At 41.3% G+C, this 26,894-nt stretch overlaps 1 protein-coding gene across 4 annotated transcripts; it reads right to left on the minus strand.

The window, feature by feature from the left end:
- Positions 1-1,089: 1,089 nt before the first annotated feature.
- On the minus strand, positions 1,090-21,161 carry crtc1a (CREB regulated transcription coactivator 1a). Of its 4 annotated transcripts, none has more exons than XM_041948796.1 (15): positions 21,017-21,161; positions 17,922-18,038; positions 15,593-15,718; positions 13,588-13,649; positions 12,988-13,082; positions 11,630-11,715; positions 11,500-11,540; positions 10,819-10,997; positions 10,494-10,639; positions 9,806-9,898; positions 9,182-9,277; positions 7,125-7,229; positions 4,530-4,613; positions 4,232-4,412; positions 1,090-3,324 (listed from the first exon to the last, which is right to left on the minus strand). In XM_041948796.1, exons 1-15 carry the CDS (start codon positions 21,140-21,142, stop codon positions 3,119-3,121), a joined length of 1,743 nt encoding a protein of 580 aa, XP_041804730.1. In that variant the 5' UTR covers positions 21,143-21,161; the 3' UTR covers positions 1,090-3,118. The 4 variants fall into 4 exon arrangements, with proteins under 4 accessions (XP_041804730.1, XP_041804729.1, XP_041804733.1 ...); XM_041948795.1 differs by having other exon boundaries at positions 9,182-9,280; XM_041948799.1 differs by lacking the exon at positions 7,125-7,229.
- Between the last annotated feature and the right edge of the window lie 5,733 nt (positions 21,162-26,894).

Below are 26,894 nucleotides of genomic sequence, written 5' to 3' on the forward strand. Positions count from 1 at the left end.
TGCAGCACAGTATTTCTCAGTGCATTTTCTCACTTTGACATCATATCACATAAAGCACAAGAAACATTGTTCCTACCATACAGCAATATACAAAGCTAGTCTAGATTTACCATGACATAATAAAACTCTGCAGGGGTTGCACAGAAAATAAGCACATACTGTATATTGCAGTGTAAAACATAGTACCAAACAACAGCTTCTACATGTGCATAAAAGGCTGATTACGATATTTCTGATGCTTTTAGGCTTCAATTAGTAGATACGTAGCCTACACGTGACGCTGAATTAAAAAGAGACAAAGGACGATATCACCAAACAAGAAAAACAAAACACATAGACAAACAAAGCCGAACCCACCCTTCAAAGGAAATAAAACCCAGCCATAAAGGGGGAAAACAAGCCCAGAGATTCATGCAGTCACAAGATAGTTAAAATAGAAAAAAAACACTGCATCAAAATCCAGAAACATGATGCATTCAAAACATTAGAGTATTTAAAAAAAAACAACAACAAATCTTCAAGCTCAACAACTTAAAGTCAACTGATTCAATAACATTGTCAGAACAGTTTTGATTTACATTATGTGAGAATAATGGTGAAAGAAGCTGGCACAGGAGGACCTTCACACACAGCGACAGACATTATGTTGCAGCAGTGTGGAACATTGACAGGAAATGGCTATAGCGTCCTAGAAATTAACCTAAACTCCTTTTATGGGCATTGAGATAATAATTACACCTGGACTGAATTACAATATAAACTACTACTATAAACTATAATACTTTTCAGGGATTGGTTGATCCCATCTGGCACAGTATCGTGATAAAACGCCCTGCAAATTTCAAATGTACTCATCTGAGAAATCACACTATACCATCCCTGTATCTTTGACTGTTTGATTAATAAACTTTTAATTTGCTAACGAGTGATTAGAATTAGCACGTTTCTAGTTAAGAGCTGCAGCACAGGAACATGACCGACACACCTCTGACCACCACCGTCCCAAAATACAAATGCTTTCCCAAATTTAGGAAAAACTGTGAAACAGTAGACAGCTAACAAAATACTCATTGATTAAGTAAAAACAGCTCTTTTAAATAGACTATCTGTATATGACTTTTCAAAAATAACTATAATTTAGCTTTTTTTCATATTTCTTTTTTTTTTTTTAACAAGAAGGCAAGTTTAATCAAAGACAGGGCAAACAGGTCCAGTGCACATAACAGTCACAGGGGTGGGAGGGTGGGTTGGGGGGTTTGGTATATAAACTCTCATAAATCAGTGTTTTAAATAAATGCATAAAGTGCAATATGAGATATGGGACACGGTTATGAATGAATCCAATGTATCCACTCACTCAGAAACTCACCGACTTCACAGAGGACTTAAAGAACAAAACGCATGAAGCCATACAAAAGACCACAGAGACAGGGAACAGCTCGATAAAGGGCAGAGACGACATGAGCGTGACGAGGAAATGGATATTCAGTACCACTGTAGTGCCAAGGAAACAAAAAAGTCCTAAAACTTAAAACAGTACGGCGCATCTCCTTTGCAGAAAAAATAACAGGTGAAATATATTTGGTCCTACAGTACATAAAGGCTAGATATGAGAGGCAATGAGGATGACAACATGGCAACAACACAACTGTACAGATGTGACCTAAATACATTCTCATTGCATCAACAATGCTGTTCTAGTATAGAGGCAGTTCAATTGTCTGGAAAAATATATATATTTCAACTACACTGAGGTCACATCTTTGGGAGTAATCCAGGAGAGTTTGTACTGTGTGCCACACTCACTGAGCCTCTTTTCTCTCGACACCATACTAGTCTGAAAGAAAACGTCGTGTCAAGAATATCGAAAGGAATAGAACATGGCACCATTGCTGTGCATTCTATAAGAATCTTGCACGTTGGCCTCCTTTGAAAAGGGTTCACTTTTATCTGTCTCTTTTTACAGTCCTAAATCCATCGCTGTAGTTTTGCATAGATACCATTACGCAAAATCTAATCACATTCTGTACATGTAAAATATAAAACAAAACAAGCCTGTAAACATCATAACAAAGAACTCATTTATCCGTTTCAGATCTGTCTGCTAAATGACTGTGAAAAACGACATGGTGGTGACAGTGGATGCAGTGATGGATAAAGATTAGCACACCTCAAAAATACTACAATACTACAGTAATGCAACCGTGAATGATGTAGGCCAAACCACGTGGAGAACAGTACAAATTACTTGACAAATCAAATGTTTTTTCCTCATTTACATAATTGTCATCTTTGCATCAAAACCAAAATGTCAAGCTATTAAGGCAAAACAAGTATGCACAGTGATTTGTGATTTCATGCATAACTGATGACTGCTATTTACTATGGTGAAATCAGAATTCAGCATTTCCTAAGAAGAACTTGGGTGGCAAAATAATGACTCATCGTCACTCAAGACTTCAGAGGAAATTTGGGAAAAATCAAACCAGGCCTGACTTTGGCTCCTATGACAAATCACACAGGGATTAGCACTAAATGGATATCCAGACTGAATGTACTACTGAGAACAAGCAGCCTGGCGCAGAGGGAGGTGGAACTTGATTAAGCTACTCTATGTTAACAGGTGAGTGAGAAGTATACTGTAGATTGTTCAGGGTTTGCTCTGCATGGTTTAGTCACTCATTGATGGAAAATAAAACACCCTCTGCCCCTGTGATCAAGCTGCCTCAAATGAACTAGGCATCTAACCTAAAACAAAATTGGATGGCCATTTGCAGGAAGTAGTGACAGAGCCATGAACATCAATCATACCATAACTTGAGTGTCATCAGTCGTAAACCAACTTTCCGCTTCTGAAGAGAAGGAAGGCCGGCGGCAGTCTTCAAAAACATTTCAATCCATTTTTCTACAACGATTGTTTTGTTTAAAAGCTCTCCTGTGGGGTTTGATTGGAGTTGGTTGTTGTGGAATCGATGCTCTGCCCTGACGAGGTCTCGACCAGCGCGCTTCACAAATCCTCTCCTCTTGGTTTTTATCTTCTCAGACGCAAAACCCTGCCCCCTACCCCCACCGGCCTCGGAGCAGCAGCAATATCCACACACCAGTGCACGAGCGGTGGTTAGAGCCGGTCGAGGCGAAACGCGTCCTCTGTGGCGGGGTCAGCAAGGACCATGTCCGGATCATTGAGCATGTGCAGGCCATCAAGCGTCAGTGGGTCAATTTTCAGATCGTCCAGCGGGAACTGGGAGTCGATATCAAAGCTGACATCTGTGGACAGCGAGCCAGTCAGGTCCTTGGGCAGGCTGGGGGGAGACTCTCCACTCACTGAGCAAGACAGCAAGTTAAACAAAGATTAGTGGTGGGGGGAGAGGGAAGATGGCTAAATTTAGATGAATTCGTGGGCAGCAAAAAGAGACAGAATGTTGACAAATCTAGGTTATGATTGGACAATAACTTGCTGTAAGAAGCTCGACATCTTGACATCTTAATTACACATTTCAGTAAAGAGACAGTTAACACAGATGCTGTTGATTTTCAGACACAACTGAAGGGAAAACTCAGTGGGGCTAAATACAATTTTAATCGGTTTATCTCTGGGCATTCAAGAGTTTAAGTTAGGAATTTGAGCAGCATCTTTTGATGATGTAACTGCCACACATGATACATTTGAGTCCCACTCATATAGATGTTCTGCCACCAAAGTGATTTCTATACTTGTCTGGAAGTTGTTTGACAGTGTGGACTGATGGAAAGCTCTGTCAGGGTGGTGCATATGCAGTCCAAAAGATTTGGAAAATAACTTTCCTACTTGGAAGAAAGCTTGTGAATGCAGCACTGTTGTTGCGGCCAACTGTCAAGTGTGGGATATGTCAGCACTTTGCAGTAATTCACAGCTCACGCCATCACTCATTTAGAGATTGCCCTCAAATACAGGCTGGTATTCACCTTCACTTGAGTGGCAGATTAACAGCAGTGCTAAGTCATTTAAAGCCAGTCAACTGTGCATACAACCTGACGCATTATAACAGCCCAGCAATGAATCATATATCTTAGTGAGGCTTATAATGTTTGCCTTTAGTTGACACAGTGTCAGAGAAAGAGTCACTACACAGAGACACACTAGCAAATAAGAAGCACAAGCTTTTCTGGTTCGGGGTTTTGGGAGTCTTTACGAAAAAACCACAGTCCTCTACAAGGCTTAAGCGAACCACATGATATGTCCAAGCAGCACCTGTGAGAATGATGTTGGGGATGTTGCCATGGCTACTGTAGCCCAGCTGCTGCGAGTCCTGCAGGCTGCAATGGCCACCGGTCAAACCCATCATGAGTGCCTGGGAGTAGTTGAGGGTGGAGGTCTGGTTATACAGGCTGTCGGAGCTGATGGGGGTTTCAATCATGTTGAACTGCTCCAACTGGCACGACAGAAAGAAACATCACACATGTTGCTGCTGTGCCAAGCGTACATTCAGTCTAAAGCTAGAGCAGGTGCATAGCAGAACTCATTGTGGACGTGCCGGCTTTTGTCTGACCTGTTGTGAGAGAGCGCTGGCCTGAATGGACGGGAGCTGCTGGTCGTAGAAGTCTGCGAACACGCTGCCCAGTATGGAGTTATGCTGCAACAACAAACAGGCCAAATCTGTTAATTCAGACTCTGGCAAAAACTCCTAGTGCGCGCCATCAACTGTGAATGTTCTTCAAGCAGGCTGCAGGAGTTACACATTTAACATAAAGTGTGGAGTATGAAGAGGACACAGTCAAAGCAGCAACAGGACCAGAACAACAAAGTGCATAATATTATCTCGCAACATCTGGAAGTCTTTTGAGTTGAGTTTGCTAATCCACAGCCAGTTCACGTTCACTAGTGCCTCCAGTGTCCTGCATGTCTATGATACAATATTTGTGTACATACTGCAGGGAAGAAAGAAACTGCTGTGCGCTAATTAATCGTTTTTCATCTCAAACATCAACATGTCTTAAATGTGCAATGACACTATAAGGGATGGCACACACAGAAGAAGAAGCAAACAATCGTGTAACAAACAAATAATTCAGGAGCGACGCCTTCATCCCTAACAGATGTTTAAAGCAAGACACAGACACCGAACGCAGGAGTGCAACGAGGAATTTGTAGCCTGGGAAAGAAACTCTGCAATATTTGCTAAATCTTGCATTATTCAAAGTGTTTACTGTGATTTACAGATGTAGCAGGCATAACGTACATCCACTAAATTATGCATGAACATTTCACAAAGACAGCTGTTTAAATATTTTCACCCACTTTAGCAGCATTTTCATTTCTCCAGAGAAATTACTGAAAACTGCAAATATATACATAATTTTAAGAGCGGAATAAAGAAAACTAAATACACAGTACTAAATTAATGAATGAGCGAACAAATAAATAAATAAGGGATGTTATTAATTGCATGAATAACAACGGGATCCACCATCCCAAAGGTCAAATGAAAGATGGAAACTGATGTCAAAAATCAGTCTGCTAAAGAGAAGGACGGGGACGCCTTACTTTCCTTCCACATGAGCCTCCCCTGCTGCCTTCTGGCCTTGGTGTTTTAATTAACACCAACCAAATGGAATGAAATTCACATGAAATAAAGGGAATCATTGAAACCATAATCCCCTTTGTGACTTTATTCTCCCTCCACTGGCTCATCCAGTGCAAGCTAATTCTCTTGAAGTCTCTCATTTGAATGTCCTCGCTGAACCAGCAACAGAAGTTCTCCTATTTCATCGTGGCCTCTTAATGTATAAGTAATTGGATCATATTCTCAGCCCGTGCTCCTCCTAGTTCAAAACCAAATTATCTGTGTGTGCTGCAGATGTCCCCACAGGGCAGAGCAGGATAATAGAGCACACAGCTTGTCGGTTGTGGTTTAGCCCGTGGATAACCTCAGGACTACTCGTGAGCCACTTCAGCTCGGGAGAGAAGTGGGTTGGATAAGCAGGACAAACATGTAGAAATGCAGACACACAACGTACATCACCGCTGTCACTTGCCACGTTTCTCTTTTCCTGCAAACACACAAAGTCACTCTTCTTCATTTTTAAATGCTACCTAGTTCTTTGGTTGAGTAAAGGCTTTATTCATTTTCAGCACTGAATCTAATACACAATATATATTTAACCATGTAATTCATGGTTTTATTCAGGGAATGATTTCCAAAAACACTTAGGTGTTTCAGTTAAAGCAGTAAATGATTCACAGTCCCACTCCTTCACCAGGGTTTCAAATGCTTAGACTGAGTCTCTCACAGAATAACAACCCTGAGCCATGTTTACTTTAGGTGTGTTTAGTTTATATTAAAGCGCCACCCTGCAAGCAAGTTTCAGTTACTTGAGATTCAGCCATGGGAATGATTAGCAGTTTCTCCTCAAGCGAAATAAATAAGTAAATGAGGGAGATTAGCATCTCCCCTTCCAATCCACCTGAAATCTCCATGCCGGTGCAAAACCACAATAAACACAAAGATCTGATGCACATAAAGAAACAACAACTCCAGTATAGAGTCTTACATAGCAAGACTGGGGAGGAAACAGTGGAGATGCAACGCAAATACCACAAAAGCAGCAGAGAAGGAAGGTCAGGGACACGACTACATAACAACAAGAGACTGGTGGTCAGATCTGGGCAAAACAGAGACGACACAGGCTACACAAGCTATCAGTACCTGATGTAATCATGCTATGACGTGGTTTTTAAAACCTTAAATTGTGATATACATATATTTTCCTGTGCGACTGATAGAATGTTTCTTGACGACGTTTATTCTGACGTCCTGTTATCATGTCATAGCATGAAAACCGCAGGTGTAATTAGTGACATTAACACTGGTGCTGAGCATGTTGGGAAACTCCCACTGAAAGAAAAATACTAGTGAAATTCCTGCTATGACACGCTTGAAATAAACTGACATCTTTTTCTTTTTTTTTTTTTTTTTTTGCCCAGATCTGCTAACGTCAACACAATAGAAGCAGCTGTGGGGGGGTGGGTGGGAGGGTGCAGCCACAGAGTCCTACTTGGCAACGATAACCACAGAACTACGATGCGGGGGACGGTGACGTTTATGCAGAGCGAGCCAGCAGCTCGCTGGTTCACACGCCCTTACTTGAGGCGAGCCTCCAGGTGAGAAGCCTTGATTGGAGACGGGGGAGGTTGGAGACTGATTGGCAGAGGATCCAACCCTACTGCGGTACTGTTGGAGGGAGGAGGCCTGATACAAGAGGATACGTTTGAGTTATTCACAGTGGAGGATGCTTTGTGTGTATATACTGGATCTGGAGCTTTGTTGTATGTATCTCTGGTGCTCGTCTCTCTGTAGGTTATCCTGTTTACATTTTCAACTCAGAAGGAATCACTTACAGATTGATTCGCTATTTTTAATTATTATAACCCAAAATACGAGCATCTCATGCTGAAATACAATTGAAAGAGCTGCAGTAGTGAACAGCATGTGCTACGTGTAACATCAATGCATTAATAACACTGATCAAGATCTGGGAGAAACAGAGAAAACTACAGGGGATTAATTAGGAGAGGAAAAATGTTGCCAGGAATCCAAGCTAAGCGAGTGAATGCTGCGAAACTGGAAAATTAACGAGGATCGACTCCGCTCTCTTTTGTTCTCTTCTGTCGTATCTGCTCTTTTCTGTCTACTTACGCAACAAAATCAATCATTTGCACGACGACAAAGGGGTCTATTTTGATCACAAAATCAGCTTCGCTTAAGCAATACACCACCAATATGACATCACAGTAAACAACAAACTATCAAGGAATTCAGATTTAGAGTTGGATCAAACAATAATCTCTTATCACTCAATCAAACAGGAGTTCAATCCTCCACATTCCTAATCTGTTGATAGATAAGCTATCACAATATTGGTAGCATGAGACAGAGAGGTGATAACGCAGTTCAAGGTCTCTGGATACAGATATAAACTAGTGCAATGACTATTTCTAGAGCAGACCTGTTTGAACTCTCACAAAACTGAAGGGGGGTCAAATCTACATCTTAGACATGGATGTAAACAAAGTAGTGCATGACACTGGCTGCAGAACTGTGGATGAGTTCCGTATTTGTGGCTAAATTAACAGAAAGCTACATCTAAGCTGTGTTTCCTCACAATATGTCACTTGACCTCACACTGCAAAGTCTATAACTGAGACCAAGTGAATGTAGGCCACTTCATTTCTGCAGCCATCCAAACACATTCCCACTGCAACAGAAGTAGAGCAGCAACAGCCAAGCGAGAGCCATTTCATGCATTAATTTGGGAACTCAACTATACGAACGTGAAGATTTGTGTTCAAGTATAAATGTTAAATGAAAGAGAATAGTTATATACACTAGATTAGACAAAGCACAAATTTGTTATCTTTTTCCATGCAATCACGACGCTACCGAAGCCAAAAACGTCTGTGCTTGCAAATATTTCTTAATGACGCTATCTGGAGATAATCAACCCGCCATCACCGGAAAACAGAAGTCGATTCCTCTTATTTCTTAACATGTTTATCAGAGCTCAAGGGTGCCATACCAGCATGCGAGGATGGCGTCTTTGAAGCAACTGATCTGAGCTGAGAAAGTCAGATCGAGGAGTATCCATTACTGATCAAGGCATCAGACTGTACGTAGATCAAAGTGTAAGACAGGCAGAAATGGCGTCTCTCTGTTAGTTATTCAGTCCCCCTCATTTAGGAGAAGTGTAGCCCGGCTGCAGCCTCACAGCCGAGTGGACTTCAGTGATGCTGCTGATATTCATGATAAATTATCCCGTGATCTTGAGAAGTCGGCCTTTTGTTAGTCTAGAGATTATGAGAAAGATGAAGCCGTTATCACAAAAAAAAGCTTTTTATCTCAAGATAATGAAATAATTAACCCGAGATAATAGCATTAAACAAAAGAACTGCAAGCACAGCTGTTCTCAGCTTCCATACAATACAGCTGAGACTTTCCACAATAAACGCACTTCACATCGTCACGTCAAGGAATCTGAATACGTTAACGAGGCAGCATGTATCACCCAGACCGACACATCTGAAAATACATAATTAGGAAAGAACTGAGCAGCAGCCGGGAAGAGCCGGTCATCGCTGTGCTGCAGTCACAAAGCGATGCTGCGATTCACTGAAGTGATGCAGACAGATGTGCCCGCTGCTCACCGTGTTCATGTCTATGGTCATGTTGGTTTGTGAGGACGTCTGGTTGTCTGTCGTGGGGCAGGAGTTCACGGAGGACGACAGCTGGACCAGACCTGTCTGCTGGAGAATAAAGAGTGGACTCATTAATATAGACAAGCATCAGGCTGCATTTGAATTGAAGTGTTTCTTAATGCATGTATGTATGTGATTTAATTTCCAGTGGTTTAAATTTCAAACTTTGCTTTTATCTTATATTTGTTCTTACTGTTGTTGTTGTTGACAATGATATTTATCATTTAACAGTCACATGATTGGTCAAAATTGAAAATTCAGGAATAAAGGTAATGGTCGACTGATATATGGGTAAGCAGCTGGCAAACAAACCTTGAACTCCTGCAGCAAAAACCACCTTCATTCACAGAGGAAACCCATTCTGTTCATACTTTGAGTGCAGTGTGATGTGTTTTAATCTATTAACCCCAACCTGTGCTTCAGATTCCTAATTACATACTGCAGATTTCATTTTGTTCTCGTCTCACTGAGCTAAAATCAATCAACATAATGAAAAATATGTGAGTGCAAAGCAGCTGTTGTGGCTCTTGTATAACAGTCAGCTTTTGTGGTGGTGCTGGAGGTGAAACTCACTTGCTGGCTCTGGTGGTTCTGGGACGATGGCTGCTGGTTGAAGAAGGCATACTGGGACAGCTGCTGCTCAAGGTTCATGGCGTTGATGGCCGCCTGGGGAGAGCACAGCAACAGACAGGACATGGGGCTCTGATGTTTTATACAAAATGCATTTTTTCTCCCAACATTTGCTGCCTGTTCAGTTGACTGATTTCAGAATGACAGTCAGTTTTATTGCTAAGTAGGTTTTTACATACAAGGAATTTCCTTTGGTATTTTGGTGCATAACAATAAACATAGCAAGGGAAGGAAAAAGAAAAAAAACAAGAACTGCAAAAAGTGAAGAATCATAAAGCATACAAATAACAAAACATTGGTTTAATATATGTTTTTTTTGTACAGTGTTTGAAACAAAGAGGATGAAATGTGCAAAATACTCACCAAGGAATGTGCAAATGTTCACAGTATTAACTATGAAGAATATGTGCAATGTGCAGAGATAAAGTCCCAAAATGTGTGTGTTAATGTAATTCCCCCTTTACAACCTATTAAACAATCTTTTAAATCAATTTGTATAGACCTAATTGCTCATCCTGGGTATTCTTTATACCACAAGCACAACCTCATAACAAAATAAAACACGCAAAAGCTCAATCTGAACCACTGGGAATTGTCAGAAACCAGATCAGGGCAGAGAGCGGGGCTGTACCTGAGAGAGAGTGAGAGGTGGAGATGTTGGGGAGAGCTGCAGGTTCTGGTGCTGGTGGGAGTCTCCTGCATTCAGGATGAGAGGAACCACGTTGTCCTGCCCAGGCTGCATTTCCATGGTTACTGTGGGCTGAGATGTGTTCACTCCTACCCAGCACACAAAGACAGAATAAGGAAAGAGTTTTTTTTAAAGCACACATGGAGACAGAGAGAAGCTGGCACCAGAGAGTGCTAAATGCTGAAATGAAAAGTGATTAATATCCTGCACATAACAATGAGAAAATGTTCTATGTCAAACGTGAGCAGACCGCTGTCAGCAGTGTTACCTTGCGTGTTGGCCAGGGTCTGTGTGCTGTTGGAGGCGGCTGCTGCATCATCTGAGTCGAGCGGGGTGGGCAGCGGAGGAGGAAACTGGATGTTGGTCAGGTCAGGAAGAGAACCGCCAGTGTTGTGGGCTGCTGGTTTTAGTGAAGTGGTCAACTGCTGGTCTGGAGACGGGAATATGCTGCAGAAAACAGACCTGTGCAGTGAATAACAAGCTTAAAACACTGAAAAATTAGATCAGCTGGCTGGCGTCCAAGACAAAATGAAGGAAACAGGGACAGCAACACTGGATATCTTGTGCGAATCACTGAGCAACACTTGAAAATGTTTTCCAATACAGACACCTCCAGAAATATTTGGACTGGGTGCTTTTGGCCACTGGTACTTTCGCTTTGGCTCCACACTGTTTATGACTTTGCCGGTCGAGAAGTTAATGCAAATTAAGTTTAATTACAGTCAGATGGCTTCAATTTAAAGCTATGTTGAATTCATACTTCATACTTTATATTCATTCATCTGATGTGTGTACATATGCACTGAAGCTGCCAGCCTTAAATACCAGTTTCACTCCACCATCCACTGTAGCACTGCAGCCATGGCTAAAAGACTTATTTTAATTTTCAGACTCAAAGAAAACATTTCCTCAGTCCGGTTCTACACAGGAAAACCTTTAAAGTACTCACTGGATCCCTGGAACTTTGCAGGGCTTGGACCTTGAAAAGTTCTGAAGGGGGAAAAGATGATTGACAGCTAAAGTATTGAGAAGAACAGAAAACTGATAGAAAAACATTTATGTGAGTGTAGAAGTTCCACCTTTTTGCACTCCCAGTTCTGTTTTTGTCCATCTTCATCAGCCTCTTGTTTAATCGCTTCAGCCCCTGGTACAGTGAGCAGCAGAACTGGAGAGATGGAGAAATGGCAAAAAAAAAACAAACAACAAGCTTTTCAGTCTCTTGGGTTTACAGATGTCCAGCCTGTTTGAGCTTATAATAATCACAGCCCACATGTCCTCGTTTTATACGATCGAGTGATATTTAAACACAAAAAAAGAATGGAAGGAAGATAAAAGAAAAACAGGAAGGAGACAAGAAGCTTAACATTTAGAAAGTAAAATGATAAAACACTTAAAAATATTGAATGACAGTGACGGGCACAACTGAAAAATGTCTCAGAGGAGATTTACACAAATTCAAATCAAAGTGCTGCTGAAATTAGAATAATCCGCCTCGCACGGCCATTAGCAGTGAAATTCATCGGACACTTGGATGCACCCCGTCTTCTCAGCAGTCATTTTCCTCCTCTGCCTTCAAAGCCACATTCAAAAGCCTTTCATCACACACTGGAGGGCACTCGACTGAAGCGCCAAGAGAAAGCAGCGAGACACCACCAAAAATAAGCCGGCTCAAAACAGAAAAGAGGGAGATGGCCGGCGCTGGATGCCGTGTTATTATCATTATGACGAGTCTCACAGGATGTTGTGACGGTGCTGGGAGGTGGGACAGACGTTGCTTCTGTATGTGAGTGATAGAGATGTGACAGGTACAGGTACATTATGACATTTAAACCATGGCTCTGTGATGATGAAGGTGTTATCAGCATATGTGGGGAAGGGTCATACTTATTTAGATGTAAATGGCAGCAATGTGATGTGATGTTTGACCTATACGTCATACTCCTGGATTTGTGAATAGCCCCTGTATGTTCAGTCATACTTGCCTGGTTGTTACTATCATTTGGATATAGGAGTGATAATTGTACTCATCATGTGTACAGTTCTGCTGGTGCATGAGTGATAGCAGATTCTCATCCTGTGTATATTATATTTTTCTATTTAATTGTTATTATTGTTCTCTTTTCCTTTCACGTCTTCGTCACTTGTGTTGAAAGGCAAGAGTGAAAAGAGAAAGAGAAAAAAGTGATTTTGAAAAAACAAAAATAGCCCATCCACCACCACCTACCGCACATAATACAAGAAAAACACCTGAACAGCTTAAACAATGTGTATTAAATGGACACTATATGAGTTTACTGTAACACAGCCTTAGACCTTTACTTACAGCTCAAACTACTGGTCAATAAATAATGAGTATGGTGTTACTGTGTCCTGACTTAAAGAAAATAAAGTTTTAATCAATAACTTTACGCAGAAAACTTCTTGAGACAAAGTGTACCTCGTTTTGGCTGCAGCTCCTGTGACCCTCCAGTGAAAGAGGCCTGCTGGGCAGGAGTTAATGTGCTCTGGTGCAGTGCTGAGTCAGAATTTGTCCTGCAGCAGAACAATTAAAAAAAAAAAAAATCACACGGCATGCATCAGTGCATTGTACAGAAAAATCTAAGAAACAAATGTTGTCTGTTGGAAAGCACACAAAATACTCATCACTCAACCACAATGTTGTACCACAAATAAAAACAACTATATGTTATGCAAATTCAAGCTTTCAAACAGGCATAAACCACAATTATCAACACAATTTAGTCATGTAAACAGTTTCTTAAGCTAAATTAGAACAGGGAATCTCACTCGCACATTTGACACAGCATGTAGTCTGCAATGTGCAGCGTATGTTTTTATTGTTAATACAAGAATGTAGAATAATCTGAATGTGGTCCTTTATTTTTATAATGGCTTATAATGGCAAAATGCAGCATTTTGACCATGATGCCTATTACAGAAGACTGTGTGAAGGCTTTATTATGATCATATAAAAAGAGTAAACACTGAGATATACAGTCATGCACAGACAGCATTTCATCCTTGCAGACTGTCTTACCTCCTCCAGCTGGTATCAGGTGGTGGTGACAGATATACTGAGCCATATGGACAGCTGTCAATGTGAGATTTCAGGTTAAGAAAATACAGCTGGAGACTGAAAGTCTTGGCAGATTCAATGCATTCATTCCTGTTCATTCTTTAAACACAAGGAGACACAATAAAAAGCACAGCGCTGGTGGTATCACAAATAGACCAGCGTGTGATTGTCACATTCTTACCACAATCATAATTTGACTGACGCTAATTACAGGCTGAAGTCAGAGAAACATCTGTTAACATCCAGGAGTCACACGTAGGCACATGTGTAACCACAGTAAAGAAATCCTGTAAAACAACATATAGCCTGTAAAAGTTGGTTATCTCTGGATAAAGTAAGTGAGAAAAACCCGTTTCTGACCTCAGTTAGCCTTGTGGTCCTATTGGGAACACGGAGCACCTGGTTTGGCACAAAATCCTGTTGATTTACTTGATTAAATGCCACAAAATTAATCCAAAGACTGGATGATTCAAATCCAACTAAGCTGGGACCTCGTGTACAACAGACATAAAAACTGAATGCAATCATTTGCAAACAAACTGTGTTTACCAGGATAACGAAGTCTTCCTGAGCTCATGTATTAACATCCTTCAAACAATCATGTGTTCACAAAGTGGTGAACCTCGCTCCATCCTTGCTTGTGAATGAGTCTTTCCAGGATGCTCCTTTCACACCCAATCATGATACTATCACCTGTTACTAATCGACCTGTTTACCTGTGGAATGATCCAAACAGGTGTTTCTGGAGCGTTCCACAACTTTCTCAGTCTTTTGTTGCTCCTGAACCAACGTGTTTGAAACCTGTTGCTGCATCAAATCCAGAACAGATATTTACAAAAATCAATGACGCTGATAAGGTGAAACATTAAAGATACTGTCTTTGTACCGTTTTCAGTTGAACACACTGTATGTCAAACAGGATTAGCAAATTATAAAATTCAGTTTCATTCCTGATTTATACAGTGTGCCATCTTTGGGAGAATGTGTGGTTGTAATGTGACTACACTCAGTTATCACATTATTAAGCAGACCAATCAAACTGTAATGTAATATATTATCCATGTAATAAATGTGATTTTCTTTAGACATAGAATTAGTAGTTTTTGTTGAGACTGTGTCAAATGGGTGTTTATTTGAGGTCGTTTTTGTGGTTCTGGAGGGGATATTATGGCACCGAAAACTACAGCGGCACTTTCAGAAAATGTAGCAACCAACAGAGGCCAGTTTGACGGCAGGGAACATGGTGCTGAGGTGATTCACAGCGGCTCCAAACAGGTCTCTGACTTTGGGGATGGTGAAGACACAGCAGGTGGGAACAGGAGAGGCCTGAAGCAGGAGAGCAGTGGGAGGAAGGTCGGTCATCAACCAGTTGGTGATAGTTGCAGCGTTGGAAAGACAAGACGGTTTTGCTGAGTTTTATTTAGTTTCTGTCGAGTTGAATGAAGTATTACGATGAGTTAACTTGGCAATTAACTTTGTCTTAGTGCTTTAAAAGAGAGAAACTACAAATTCAGAAGTGTATTTTTCTATTTAATAAGGAAAATAGGTGCAAGAATATTTTCTTTTTTGACATTTTGCACATTTATTTTATTTATTCGACTAAATAGCATACTCCCGTGCATCTCCCATTTTAAACTACGAGGGGTGCCTCTTGAGGTACAAAGTGGTATTACAAGACAGGCTGGGCCACAGCTAGCTGTTAGCATGCTAACTTCAGTAAATATCTCTTCTACACAATACATAGATGTCTTTGACATAACATCACAACTTCTTCGCTTTCTGTTGGTATGTTAGTTGATTTTTTTTTACTAAAATTCCGGCCATATCTTACACATTGTACCTTTAACCAACCTTCAACAAAGCCATGTCATAGGTTTTTTATGAGATTCAGATCTCTCATAGAAAGTACCATCGAAGCAGAGATCTAACAGGCATAATAAACAGACTAACAGGTATAAAAGGATATCTGGCGTCCATGTTTGTCGATAGAGAGGGGTTTTCGGTGGGGTGACGTGATGCGGTTCCGGTCCCGGTAGACTCTGTCCACCAACCCGTGGTGTCGTGTCGACCTGTTCATGTCCAGCCCTGAATTCTGACAAACGCAGTGAGAAAAAATATAATGAGCTGATCAAACTGTGAGCTTTTTTTTTGCGAGGGTTTCTTTAATTAGCCTGCGGCATTAGATAGCACTGAATATTAAAGAAAAAACAAAACTAAATCCTTTCTTAAACCAGCAGTGCAGAACCTTCACATATAAATTAATGTCTGTTGCAGTCAAGTCCTGCCAAACAAATTCACATAATTCTGATGAAGCCCAAAATGAGCAGAAGGTTCCTCACTGAGTGAAGGTAGCCTGAAGTGTCTAAGTGGCAGAGATGACAAGACAACTCTATAAAAGCTCAGAAAAGGAGCTTAGATCCTTCCTTTCTGAAGGAGATAAGACAGTGTCATAATTCCTTGTGACCACATCAGACCCATATCAGTAACATTCACCATAATCACGCAGTCCAGTGTAAGTGCAGTTGGATTCTCTCAGTCTTTTCCACAGTCCTTTTGAATTCTCCTTCACATGATTTCTTCCTCGTGGCATTTTCCATCAAAGTAAAGGGAAAGGTGTTTAGGGAAAGACACGGGGCATTATTTGTTTCACGATTAAACCGCACCCCTGGAGTCTGTGGCACATTTCTTGTGCTGGTGCACCTGTAGTGATGCGTTTTATGTCAACCAGCAGTGATTGGTTTGCCAGAGCTGAAGCGGGGAGCCACCGTAGCGACTGAGTCGGCTACATCAACTAGGAGTACAGCGGAGCTTATGGCATCTCAAGCACATCTGCTCTGTTTGTATCATCACTCTCACTGGCAGAAGGGGGAGACATATATAATGCACTCCTTCATGTAGCCTGTAGTTACACTGTCCTTGGCCCACAGACAGTAAACTTGTGATCAGAGCTCTTGCATCACATGTGATGTATGTACTGCATGTAGAGCAGGGATGAAAGTTCATGGAGGCCAGGGCAAACTTACCACTGAACAAGTTCCAAGGGAAATTAAAAATGAGGATCTAGAAAATGTCCATTTTTCACACAAGCTTCTGGAAGTATTTTCTTGAGTAATATTTGCATTCATCAGCTGATTCATAGGGGAACTGAGCCTTGACAGGGAAACAATAGTACAAACTCCCACCAAGCCCTTTCTGTAGAAAAACCCAAGTAAGTACTTGTGTCTTACTTGGGAGTGTCTCAGTCAGATTTAACTTTCAATCTCTGTCCCCACAGAATCATTTCTTTTACATGAATAAAGCAAAGGTCTTACTACTAATGTCACTGAACTGGTTTACAAAATGCTACCTTGTTTAATAGGCTTGTCTTTACACACATGTAAGTCAGCACATTATACTGTGTACATTTGTTTTTCTAAGGACGGCAACAAGAGCAAGAAGATATAGAGGACAAAGAGCTTCCACCATAGTGCACTGCAGTGATAGATGAACATTTCTGCTGGGAGCCAAGTTCCACAGTTCCACTCTCAATGTTAAGCTTTAATACTTTTGGGTGCCCAGAGCAAGATGTTGTTCCCAGTACATTTTGGGTAAAAAAAATAAAAAATGGAGCAGCTTTTCTCTCTAACACATACAGACTAACACAGCTGAAAAAATGCTGGCACACAGCTGGCAACACAGAACAATAAAAAGTTATTATTGTCATTTCCAAACAGGTGTTTTTGGAGCATCTTTCCACAACTTTCTAAACTTGTTTGAAACATGTTGCTGCATCAAATTCAGAATAAGCAGATATTTACAAAAATCAATGAATTTGATGAGGTCAATCATATTGTCTTTGTGCTGTTTTCAGTTAAGTAAGGATTAGATAATTATCACACTGTGTTTTACTTGTTTTTACAGTGTCCCAATTTTTTGTACTTGGGGTTATAATATTCATTATTACATAATTTATTTTATTGATGAGTATCTGTGTACTATTATGCCATTTTTATTCTTAACTGTGAAGCCCTCTGTTTAAACCTTACAAACTTGCTAACTTCCTGTGCAGCAGAGTATTTACCCCAAGAAACAAGGATCTCAGGGTGTTTAAAAAAGCCAATATAAACATTTTTATCAAGGGGCCACAGGTTGAATGAAATGAGATGGGCACAATGGACATCTATTTACACGAACAAATCCTAGTACAAATTAAATGTGCATCGCCAGCACTCCATCTATTACTGTTCATCCATACAGTATTTTAACTGTTGCTGAAAAAATGCAAACCAATGAAGAAAACATGAATAATCCCTCACCTGAAAAGTCACATCAACAGTGCCGTTTCCAATCTGATTGACGTTCGGCAAAGATCCTCCGTAGTACTGCCCGCGGTTCGGTCCCAGCTGCAAGTACTGAGTTTTCTGCAGCTGTAACTGGAATCAGAACAACATAAAGGTTTAAAAAGTCTCTGAGAGACTTCAGATCATTTAAAAATCTGCAGCTCAGCTATTAACCAGAACCAAGGGGAGAGAGCATGTTAGTACAGTTTCAGCTGCTCTGCACTGACTTCCTGCAACATTCAGAATTGATTTTAAGGTCCTCCTCCTTGTATGCTAATATCCATCAATGCAAAGCCCTTAATGAACTAGGACCAAGCTACATTGCTAACTCCCTCGTTTATTATTTGCCTTCAAGAACACTTCGATCATCTGCTGCTGGTTTATCGGAGTTTTCAGCAAAGAAGAAGCTGCATCCCTGAAGAAAATCGGGGATGCAGCCTTTGTCCATTACTCCCCAAAGCTCTGCAGCACACGGCCGACAGATATCAGAGAAGTAGCTTGTTTGTTATTTTCAAAACAAAGCTAAAAACGAATGTCTTCACTTTAGCCTTTAACTAGCTCTGACTTCCTGATACAGGACTGAAACCTTTGTGCTTTGCCTCATGCTTCAGCACTGCTGCACTTCTTTTAAACTGTTGTATTTAACTTCATTTTTTTTAACTTGCCCATTTTATCAAATCTCTGTGAAAAGAGGCTTAGCAGTAAAATGACCATAACTCCTTAAAAGTTTGTCCAATCACTATAAATCACTTTATGCATCTTTATCTTAATTTTTCCATTGTTATCATCTTGGGTTTTATTTACATCCTATTTCACATTAATTTTCTATCCCTGTTCTTATGTTAATTATGTCTTTTTTATGTGAAGCACTTGGTGCATGTACTTTATCAGTTGTAAAACCCTCTGAGCAGCATTTCTTGTATGAAAGGTGCTACACAAATAAAGTTTATTATTATTATCATTAGCAACATACTACAAAGGGGACAATTATACACCTTTATACTAATCCATCCTTAATCCCATCCTACTTACAGCCATGTGATTGTGTTCTACAGAGCACCACTGAAATGACCGTGCTCACTGATGTTTTCTTTATGAACCACCTGTTTGAGCTACCGTTGCTGATTTTAACACAGCATGACACCCCATTTATTTCATGTATCATGTCATCACAGCAGCGCAATCACAACAGGGTGAATGTGTGTGAATTTAACGTTCACATGCGGAGAGATGTTAAGAAACTTCAGGGTAAACAATCCAGAGATAATTCAACATCGGCTGAACTAACAGCGTTTATTTCAGAACGACCTCCAGTTCCATTTCCCATCTGAGAGCCCACAACCAGTCAATTCAATTTTCTCATACATCGCCGCTGCTCACTGCTAGCAGAGCAGAAAATCTAATAATAACAATTACTACGTCTGTATCACTGGTGTATTTTGATAAGCCTGTAACCTCAGAGTTTATTTCTTTAACTACGTTCATGCCTACGCTGTTGACAAAGGATTACATATTGTAACATATCCGGTTCAGAGAGAGGCCACTCCAAATCTATCCAACCACGGCAAGACAGGTGAACAGACAGAGAGAAAATAACAACAAAGGGAGGTAGAAGGGGGGAGAGAGGGAGACAGGGTAAAAAGGATGAAACTTTAAACCTGAGGCCTGCTTCCCACAGGTTTCACTTGGCTCAGACAAGAGCTTCCTACCATTTGTCTACGCATTCATGAAAATAAAATCTACGAGAAAAAACAAAGCCACAGGCCTCCATTCAAGATGACAAATGGGCTCTCTGACTAACCTGTCTGGACATGTATCCTAAAATACACATTCAGAAAAACATGCTGGTTCTGAAAACAACTGATTCATGCATCCGTTTCGAGAAAATTAAACAGATTTTTTTTTTTTTAAATGCAATTTTCTTAGTCATTTATCAGGGAAAATCCAAACATGTGCTGCAGCTTCGTTAACAGGCCTTTTTCACAGCAGACATTTTGACTTGCCATCGCAGGAAAAGCACAGGTGTTTGCTAATAACATGAACAATCTGCTCTATTCAAGTTTCACAGTAAGTCAGGACATTGTGACACTGAGCCAGCATGCACAGTACCAGGACCTTGAAACTGAAGCAGCTAAATGGAATTCAGCCACAGTTAATTTTAGCATTTACACCTGTGCTTTTCCTGCTGTGACAAAAGCAAAGTGTTAGTTAGAATACTAAGAATGGCTTCTTCTTTTTTCCATTATCAAACTAAATCTGCAGTTTTAAGACGGGGGGAAATGAAAATAATCCTGCCGCAGCTCAGTATCACAGGATGACAACAAGGACATACTCTATTTTTTCCACATGCACATTGACAGCACAGCATTACAACAAGCATTGCAGTAGCTCTGTCTGTCTGCCCATCCTGCTTCCACTCAGCAGCAGTCACTACGGAAGCCCTGCCTCCATAGGATTTATTTTGGAGGCCTGTATTGAATGTGGCTTAAAGTCCACATAATCTGCTTGCATTCATCTTTGGTGTAGATGTCATTCCTGCTGCACGGCATACAGGCCGGAGACCTGTCAGACAAGTTTACAAAGCCACCGCGCGAACACACCTCAGCATACATTATTGGCGCGGGCCACTTCGCGCGTCACGAATTATTTCGCGTTATATTAGAAAATGTTTGCGCGTTTCTTTGGTTGTTGCTAACGTCGTTTCGTCTGATCGCTTCTCCTGTGAGAGCACGAGACGAGGAGGACATGGTCGCTGCAGTTGGACGCGCGCGGTCAGATACGCATGCACGCCCCTCCGCTTTCCACTTGCGTGGGACAAAAATTGTAATAACTTTTTTCGGACGAGGGTCCCTGTCCCCCAGATTTACATACAGGGCAGGTACCCCCTGCCAGCCCTGCTCGTTGTCGTTCGCGACGGGAAACGGCTGCAGTTGGCAGGAAGCGTCGTTTGTTATTGTTTACCTATTCTGCCCTGGCTGCGTGCATATTTGACAGCTCGCTGAAAACAAACGGAGGAGAGGTGGTGGTGGTGGTGGAGGTGGTGGGGAAAAAACAAGAAGCGGTGTCGTTACCCTCGCCGCCCGGGTAATGCTGAGGTCCTTCATCACTTCTTCAAACGCCGCCGTCTCCTCCGCCTGCTTCTGGTTATGTAAAGCGATTTTCTCGCTGAATTTCCGTGGATTGTTCGAAGTCGCCATGTTTCGCTCTTCTGCTCCGTTTTCCTCCGGTGGCCAGTGTCAAGAGACACGGAGTGAGGACGCGCGACTTCCGGTTAGAGACGTGGACACAAGTAAAACACCACAGAGTAAGAGCAGTTTAAAGTTGTGCAGGATCACAGATGCACCAACAGATAATTAGGTTGCTATGGCTAACATGTTAGCAAACATTTACCTGCTGCTACTTTCAGACAACAGATACCCATCCCAGTGGAGCTGTGTTTATGACCACAGTTTAGCCCTGTTTTGGTCTTCCCCAACTCTTGATATTGTCAGTGACATTAGCTTGCTCGTTGTGTAATTTCCTTTAGCAGCCACTCATTAGCTGCTGAGCAGCTAGGCTATCTACACTGAATTTACCTGAACTCGTTAAATGACTCAATATAGTTTTATTCAGGTGATTTTGAGAGAAGTGAGACTGGACAACCAAATTATTAAACCTTTGTCACTATCCTGTCGAGCTAAGAAAACACTGGTGCAGCTAACGACACATATAATAGTGGCTCCCCTCTATTATATGTCCCAGTCAGCCAACCTACTCAGGAGGCCTATGCAACAGCAGAGCTCTTAATGGGATGCAGCTATCATTAATCAGTGTTAGTAATTAGTGCTGCAGATTTGTAAATTTCATTATGATTCAGCCTTTTTTTTTCTCAATCGATCAATACTTTAGTGTCAGGAACCATAACACATGCCCATTGCAACTTGTCAGCGTCCACAACAAACTGAAGATTTACAGTTGTCTAATTAAACAATAAAAAGTGATGAATTCATAATGAAATGAAAAAGCAACCCTTCAGGTCTAATGGAGGTATCAATAAAATGTTTAAATACTATAGGCCTACTGACACTGCAATTGATCACTTGTCTGTTGACTGTGTAATTATTTTGATACCTATAGCTAATGACAGTTTTTGTGATAGACTAAAGCTGCAATTAGCTTTTCTTTTTTTTTTTTTTTTGCGCTAAGGCATGCTTTAATTTTGAAGCAAAAATCGCCTGGTTTCCGGTATGTACACGGTCGTCTACGGCGGACTTGACGCAGCTGCCTCAGCAAGTCTTTGCGTGCTCACGTCGCTGCGCGGGGGTGTAGCGGAGGCGCCCCGCACATCTGGACTGCGGAATAACCGCAAATTTCACTTTACTAAAGCACCAGTTTGTGCGCGTCTCTTTTAGATAATCCATGACCTCACACACCTTAGCAGAACATAGTTGTTATTATTATTGTTGTTGTATTTGTTTTTATTATTGTTGTTATTTTTATTTTTTATTGCTATTATAGTAGTATTTCAGTTCAAGGCATATTTAGGCACTGAGGTGATGGTCTCACCCAGTGTGATAAATATGTTAGAACATGTTAGTGGCACCAGATGGTGGATTGTGTCGACCTTTTTAACACCTAAACGGTGGCTGTGAGGAAATCAGGGATGTGTTTGTGAATAAATTCTGTTTACTTGCCTTTCTATTCGTGGTAAAGAGTGTTGCATCCCCCTCTCTGGTTTGGCCTAAAGGTTTCTGACATGAGATCTTAGGCCATAAGTGGCAGCGTCGGCCTCCTCTGGAGTTGTGTGTGCTCCCCTGCTGACTGAGGAGAAACACTGTCACAACAGCGTCTCCCTCTGCTTTCCAGCCGAGCAGATTCAAAAGGTGAATGGACCGTGCACGCCTGCTGGAGACGCACTCATGTGGAGACAAATGAAAGGGACAGAGGTGGTATTTCTGCAACATTTTTGTTAAACCCCATCCCCAATGAATTATAAGATGAATGCATCAATCAGGAGGAAAAGACCTTTGCATGTCCATTCTTGTTTTTGAGCTGCAGTGGGAGTTTCACTTTCATGGCTTCTGCAGCACCAGCAGACTGTTAGCCATGAGAGCAGCTGCATACGCAACACCAAGAAGCCTATGAGCTTTCTATATGACGATGTATCAGGCTCAGCAAAAGCACCACAGGAACATAAAACATCTCAAGCATTTGTCTTGCTTAGAGTCCAAACGTCACACCTACAATTATTGTTTCTTTTTTTGTTCCTGCTGGCACTAAAGGCACAGTGAAGCTGTTTCACCTGCCATTCAGGAGAGAGTAATTTGGTTGTAAAGTAACCATGGAAACATAGAAAAAGAAGGGACTCCAGGGCAGGTGGAGGGAAGGATTCTGTGCACAGGATTATTCTGTTAGTGCTGAAGAAGACAAGTGGGGGAAACCTTGAAGTTGAGCTTGTTTGCAGTGACCTGTTTGTAAAAATGAGGAAAATCACATGTTGTGGAGGATTCCTGTGTCCATCTGTCCTCAGCCAGATATGGTTAATGCTGCAGTAACATCAGCAGCATAGCAAGCAAACATCTCAGAGGCGTGAGGTCGAAAGTGGTCTGGAAGGAAAGTTTCACTTCACTTTACCAGTTAAACCTGAAAGTCTAAAAACCTCCCATTTTATTTTCTTTTTGCACCACTAAACCACAATTTTCAGCCACGTTGGCTTTCCAAAACATCATTTCCATTTATGGTGTGCAGAAGGTTATTGGCTGGATGGATGTGGGATGTGCGTGCATGTGAAAGCTAAAGGTTGAATGTAGAAAGGGCACTGTTGAGGCCTTTGACATGTGGACTCACAATATGTACAAGATGGATTGGGATTAGGAAAACCCACAAAAGCAGTAACAAGATGAAGGAAATATACAACATTTCAGCAAAAGCACTGGAAGAGGGACCTCTCCTCTGGCACTGGCAGGCATGCAATAGGTGCTGTATGTACAGCATGAAAGCAGCATGATATGAGGGATGAGTGAGGAGATAAGGTGGCAGATGGACCCACCATAGGACGCCAGCATTGTCCATCAAGATACAGTTATACCGGTGAGTGATGTGAGGTACTGTTTCAACAAAATGCCAAAATCTCACAGCAGCTGACACCATCATACTGTCTGTGTGAGTTTTGTTGACCAGCAGTGACTAAACAACCAGACAGTGACGCCTTCAAATCACCAGTTCAATCAGAGTTGTCAGATTACACCTTATCAACCCACTTTTCTCCCAATTCTGCAGAGCAGATGGTGGGATTGTTGTCCAAAGGGAGTATAACAATAAGGTTTGGTGCATTCTGCGTGTGGGGAGTGAAAGTAACAGCAGGGGGAAGTAAAGGTCCTGCTGAGCTCCTGCTCAGGATGTGTGAGAGTGTGTTGGTAGTGCAGTGTCATTTAACAGTGTAATGACAGCATCTCACATCATTTATTCATATAGGCTGACAGACACACAGATCAGATGTAACACTAGTTTAACTGGGATGGCTTCAGCCCGTTTGTGTGTGTGTGTGTGTTTGTGTGTGTGTGTCCACACACACACTTTAACCCGTTCACCAAGAAACTTTCATACACACAAGGATAAGTATAATTACACAACTTCTTTTGGGTAAATGTGAGACTTTCCAACCAGATAAAGCAAAAAAACTAACAAACAACCACTATTTTACCCCATTTTTGTCTTCACAATCAATTATTGAATTATAAACAATGTCCAGTAAAGCAATCCAAACAATTTCAGAGGTCAGGTTTGAAACTTGTCCTAAAGTTTGACATTACAGTCATTCGGCTCCTGTCAGCAGCTATTTTCAGAAAGAGCTTTTACAGGAAATGTTGTAGTTTCAGCTCTTTCATTGCCCAGTTCCATGATTTCAGTAAAAAGGGAAGTTCACCGTCATGAAGCGTAGCGTGCGGCGTTAAAGACAAACTACATGCCTTGACTCACGACTCAGACCTTGACCCACAACGTTGGAGGCTTGTTTGGTAAGATCACTGTTTTTATTGACCTACACTTTGGCAGCAAACTGTTTGACTTGGCTCACAGCCGCCTTTTTATGGCATTTCCTGGAATGTGTTACCAAATTTAATCATTTTTTTAAATCACATTTTCTATTTTTATCTAATCAGACTCTATTAAAAATGTTTAACTGCTGTCTTGAAGTGAACGGCACATTTTTATTAATGCAGAGGCCTTCTGAATAAGGATGAGCACTAATAGATCTAAAAAAAAATTTAATTGAATGTACAATTAAGAAATGCTACTTATTACAATATAGTTTGGGCGATGCTTTAATTCTGTAACTTAATACTTGCAGATCATGATTGTCAACAACACTTGTGTCCTTGGAAACGACACCTCCACATGTTCGCCCTCCGGCTCCCCTGCAGGTCTGGCTGCAGGCCTGACGGTCTTCTTTCTACTGCTTGTGATCGTAGCCGGTGTGATTGTGTACAAATGCCGCAGCAAGATCAGCAATATGTTTCGACTTGGACGCAGAAGAAGCCAGAAGAAGGAGAACTATACAGAGACACCAGAACCTGCTGCCCATCAGTACACCAGTATGAGCAGAGAACAGTCAATAGGACAGACCCCTATTTATGAAAACCTGACAACTCGAAGCACTGGATACAACAGGCGCACAGTAAACCAGAGCAGGTAAGCCGTACATGAAGTGTTTTCAGAGTTTTAGTGAAAGGCTTTCTTAGCTGGCAAGACCAGTTTCACCTTTTTAGACCTCCTTAGAGGAAATGCTGAGGCTGAAATGTCATTTATGAAAGTGCAGCAGTCCCAAAAGAGATCAGAGCGGAAATGGATGAAGAAACCCTGTGGTGTGAATTTCCCCATTTTGCACCCTCTTGTTGTATGATATGTACACAGTTTGGCCGGCTCTCTTCTTCTGCTGTGTCCTCTGATTTTAGTCTGTTGCTCAAACGTTCCAGCTGATGACTCAGTGCTGGAGTTTTTCTCTGAGAAATACCAGAAAGTGGGAAAAGGAAATCCACACAGTTTACATAATATTTGTCTTGTGTCACAACGGTTTTACGTAGGGAAAGTGTTGGGAGCATTATCCGCTACGCTTACTGTTTCTCCACAGGTCGCTCGGCCAACCTGAAGAGGATTTGTACTTGCGGTGTGATTCACCAGACGATGCAATATACAGCAATGACCCAGCGTGCAGCCTCGCCATCCTCCCAGACGCTCAAGAAGAAGACGTGTACATTGTGCCAGATTCATGATAGGACACATCTCTATTCTCGACTGCGTGTTCTCCCTCCATTTACTGTGTCGCTCCAGCTATAAATGAACATTTTTACAAATCTGCATCTTTTTGAACAAGCTGACTCATAAACAAATAAATACCGTAGAGTGTGTGGATATAAGTGTGCACCCACATACAGTAAAATCTATAGCTATTTGACTAATGTGTATCACGTGGAATGGGATTATATGTGTAGGTTGTTGTATATGTTGCATTCTCTGGATTTTGGGGAACAATAATGGAAGATGTCTGTAAACTTGGCTGTGTTCACAATTTGAACGCTCCCGTTCTTGTCGCAGTTCATTGAAGGTCACACTGGACAAAACATGAGCGTATTTTGAAGAGGCAAGGTCAGTTTGCTGCTAAGATCGGACTGTTTTGTGCATTTCTCTTGACACGTCTGCACTTGATGAATCACTTTTTGTTTCGACCTTCAGAGAGGAGAAGCGTGAGCGATTTATTCACACTTGTGTGATAAAGTCATACGTGTCCTTTTTGCATCAGCTGTTTTGCTTTTGGCCTTCCAGTAGATTTAGAAACATTTCAGGAGAAGAAAGGTGTAGAAAATGAACATGTAAGAACTGTTATTTTATCATACAGGCAGCAAACTAATGCATTTACAAATACTACTCACTTTTTTCAAGACATCAGAAGACTGGGAAGGGGACATGACAATA

Source organism: Chelmon rostratus, chromosome 12 (assembly GCF_017976325.1).
Source record: "Chelmon rostratus isolate fCheRos1 chromosome 12, fCheRos1.pri, whole genome shotgun sequence".
NCBI classification, from domain to species: Eukaryota; Metazoa; Chordata; class Actinopteri; order Chaetodontiformes; family Chaetodontidae; genus Chelmon; species Chelmon rostratus.

What these genes read in the sequence shown, in the direction of transcription:
- crtc1a (XM_041948795.1), bottom strand. Translation starts at nt 21,142, where the DNA reads ATGGCGACTTCGAACAATCCACGGAAATTCAGCGAGAAAATCGCTTTA. An exon ending in TGCAAAGTTCCAGGGATCCA is followed by an intron (nt 10,998 to 11,499) that starts GTGAGTACTTTA and finishes TGTTTTCTGCAG; the next exon opens with CATATTCCCGTCTCCAGACC. An exon ending in CACCTCTCACTCTCTCTCAG is followed by an intron (nt 9,899 to 10,493) that starts GTACAGCCCCGC and finishes TGCTCTCCCCAG; the next exon opens with GCGGCCATCAACGCCATGAA.